Source organism: Penaeus monodon, chromosome 31 (genome assembly GCF_015228065.2).
Source record: "Penaeus monodon isolate SGIC_2016 chromosome 31, NSTDA_Pmon_1, whole genome shotgun sequence".
NCBI classification, from domain to species: Eukaryota; Metazoa; Arthropoda; class Malacostraca; order Decapoda; family Penaeidae; genus Penaeus; species Penaeus monodon.
Window position 1 is genome coordinate 25,711,682 of NC_051416.1, and position 669 is coordinate 25,712,350.

Here is a 669-nt window from a genome sequence, read left to right on the forward strand (position 1 = left end):
TTTTATTTGGGAATGGTATTGTCCATGCCAATGTTAGTTTTTGTTTTTGTTTTTTGTTTTAATTTGACTATTGTATACAACGATACAAATAATTCTGTACTGTTTTCATATTCAGGTACTTAATTCTGAAATGTATATAAACATATGTGTGTGTGCGTAGGGAAGATTCACGAAGAAAAATAATTGACAGCAGTTAAACGTACCATTTATGAAGCTTATACTGCATCAGCATCTAGAAATACCAACCACCTAAAAACATGAAAAACGTCGTGCCTTCGTTTCTTGAACAATAATACCAAACGACATCAATACCAACACTCTCGCACACACCATATAACTGTTTTTTTCCCTTCTCTCTCTCGCCCCCTCTTAGCGAACTGCGTCGGCTTGATCTTGACTATGCCTGCGTGTGGGTTCATTATCGATGCTGTCGGCTGGCCCACGGTTTTCTACGCGAGCGGGTCGGTCTCTTTGGTCTGGGTGGTTCTCTGGTTCGCTCTCATGCACGATTCACCCGATCAGCACCCGAGGATCTCACCTGAAGAGCGTCGGTACATCCTTGAGGCCTTGGGGAAGGACGTGACCGTGAAGGTTAGAGGGTATAAGGAGACAGACACACGTACACTTTCCTTGTGGAAAATCAAGCTATGATTTTGAGTGAATTTAAGC

At 42.3% G+C, this 669-nt stretch overlaps 1 protein-coding gene across 1 annotated transcript in view; it reads left to right on the plus strand.

Annotated features, from left to right (window-relative positions):
• Positions 1-669, plus strand: part of LOC119592939 (sialin-like) — a 29,942-nt gene that overhangs the window by 21,919 nt on the left and 7,354 nt on the right. The window contains exon 7 of the mRNA XM_037941831.1: positions 374-591. Within this exon, the coding sequence (XP_037797759.1) occupies positions 374-591 (218 nt within the window). The remainder of the gene's footprint in view (positions 1-373; positions 592-669) is intronic.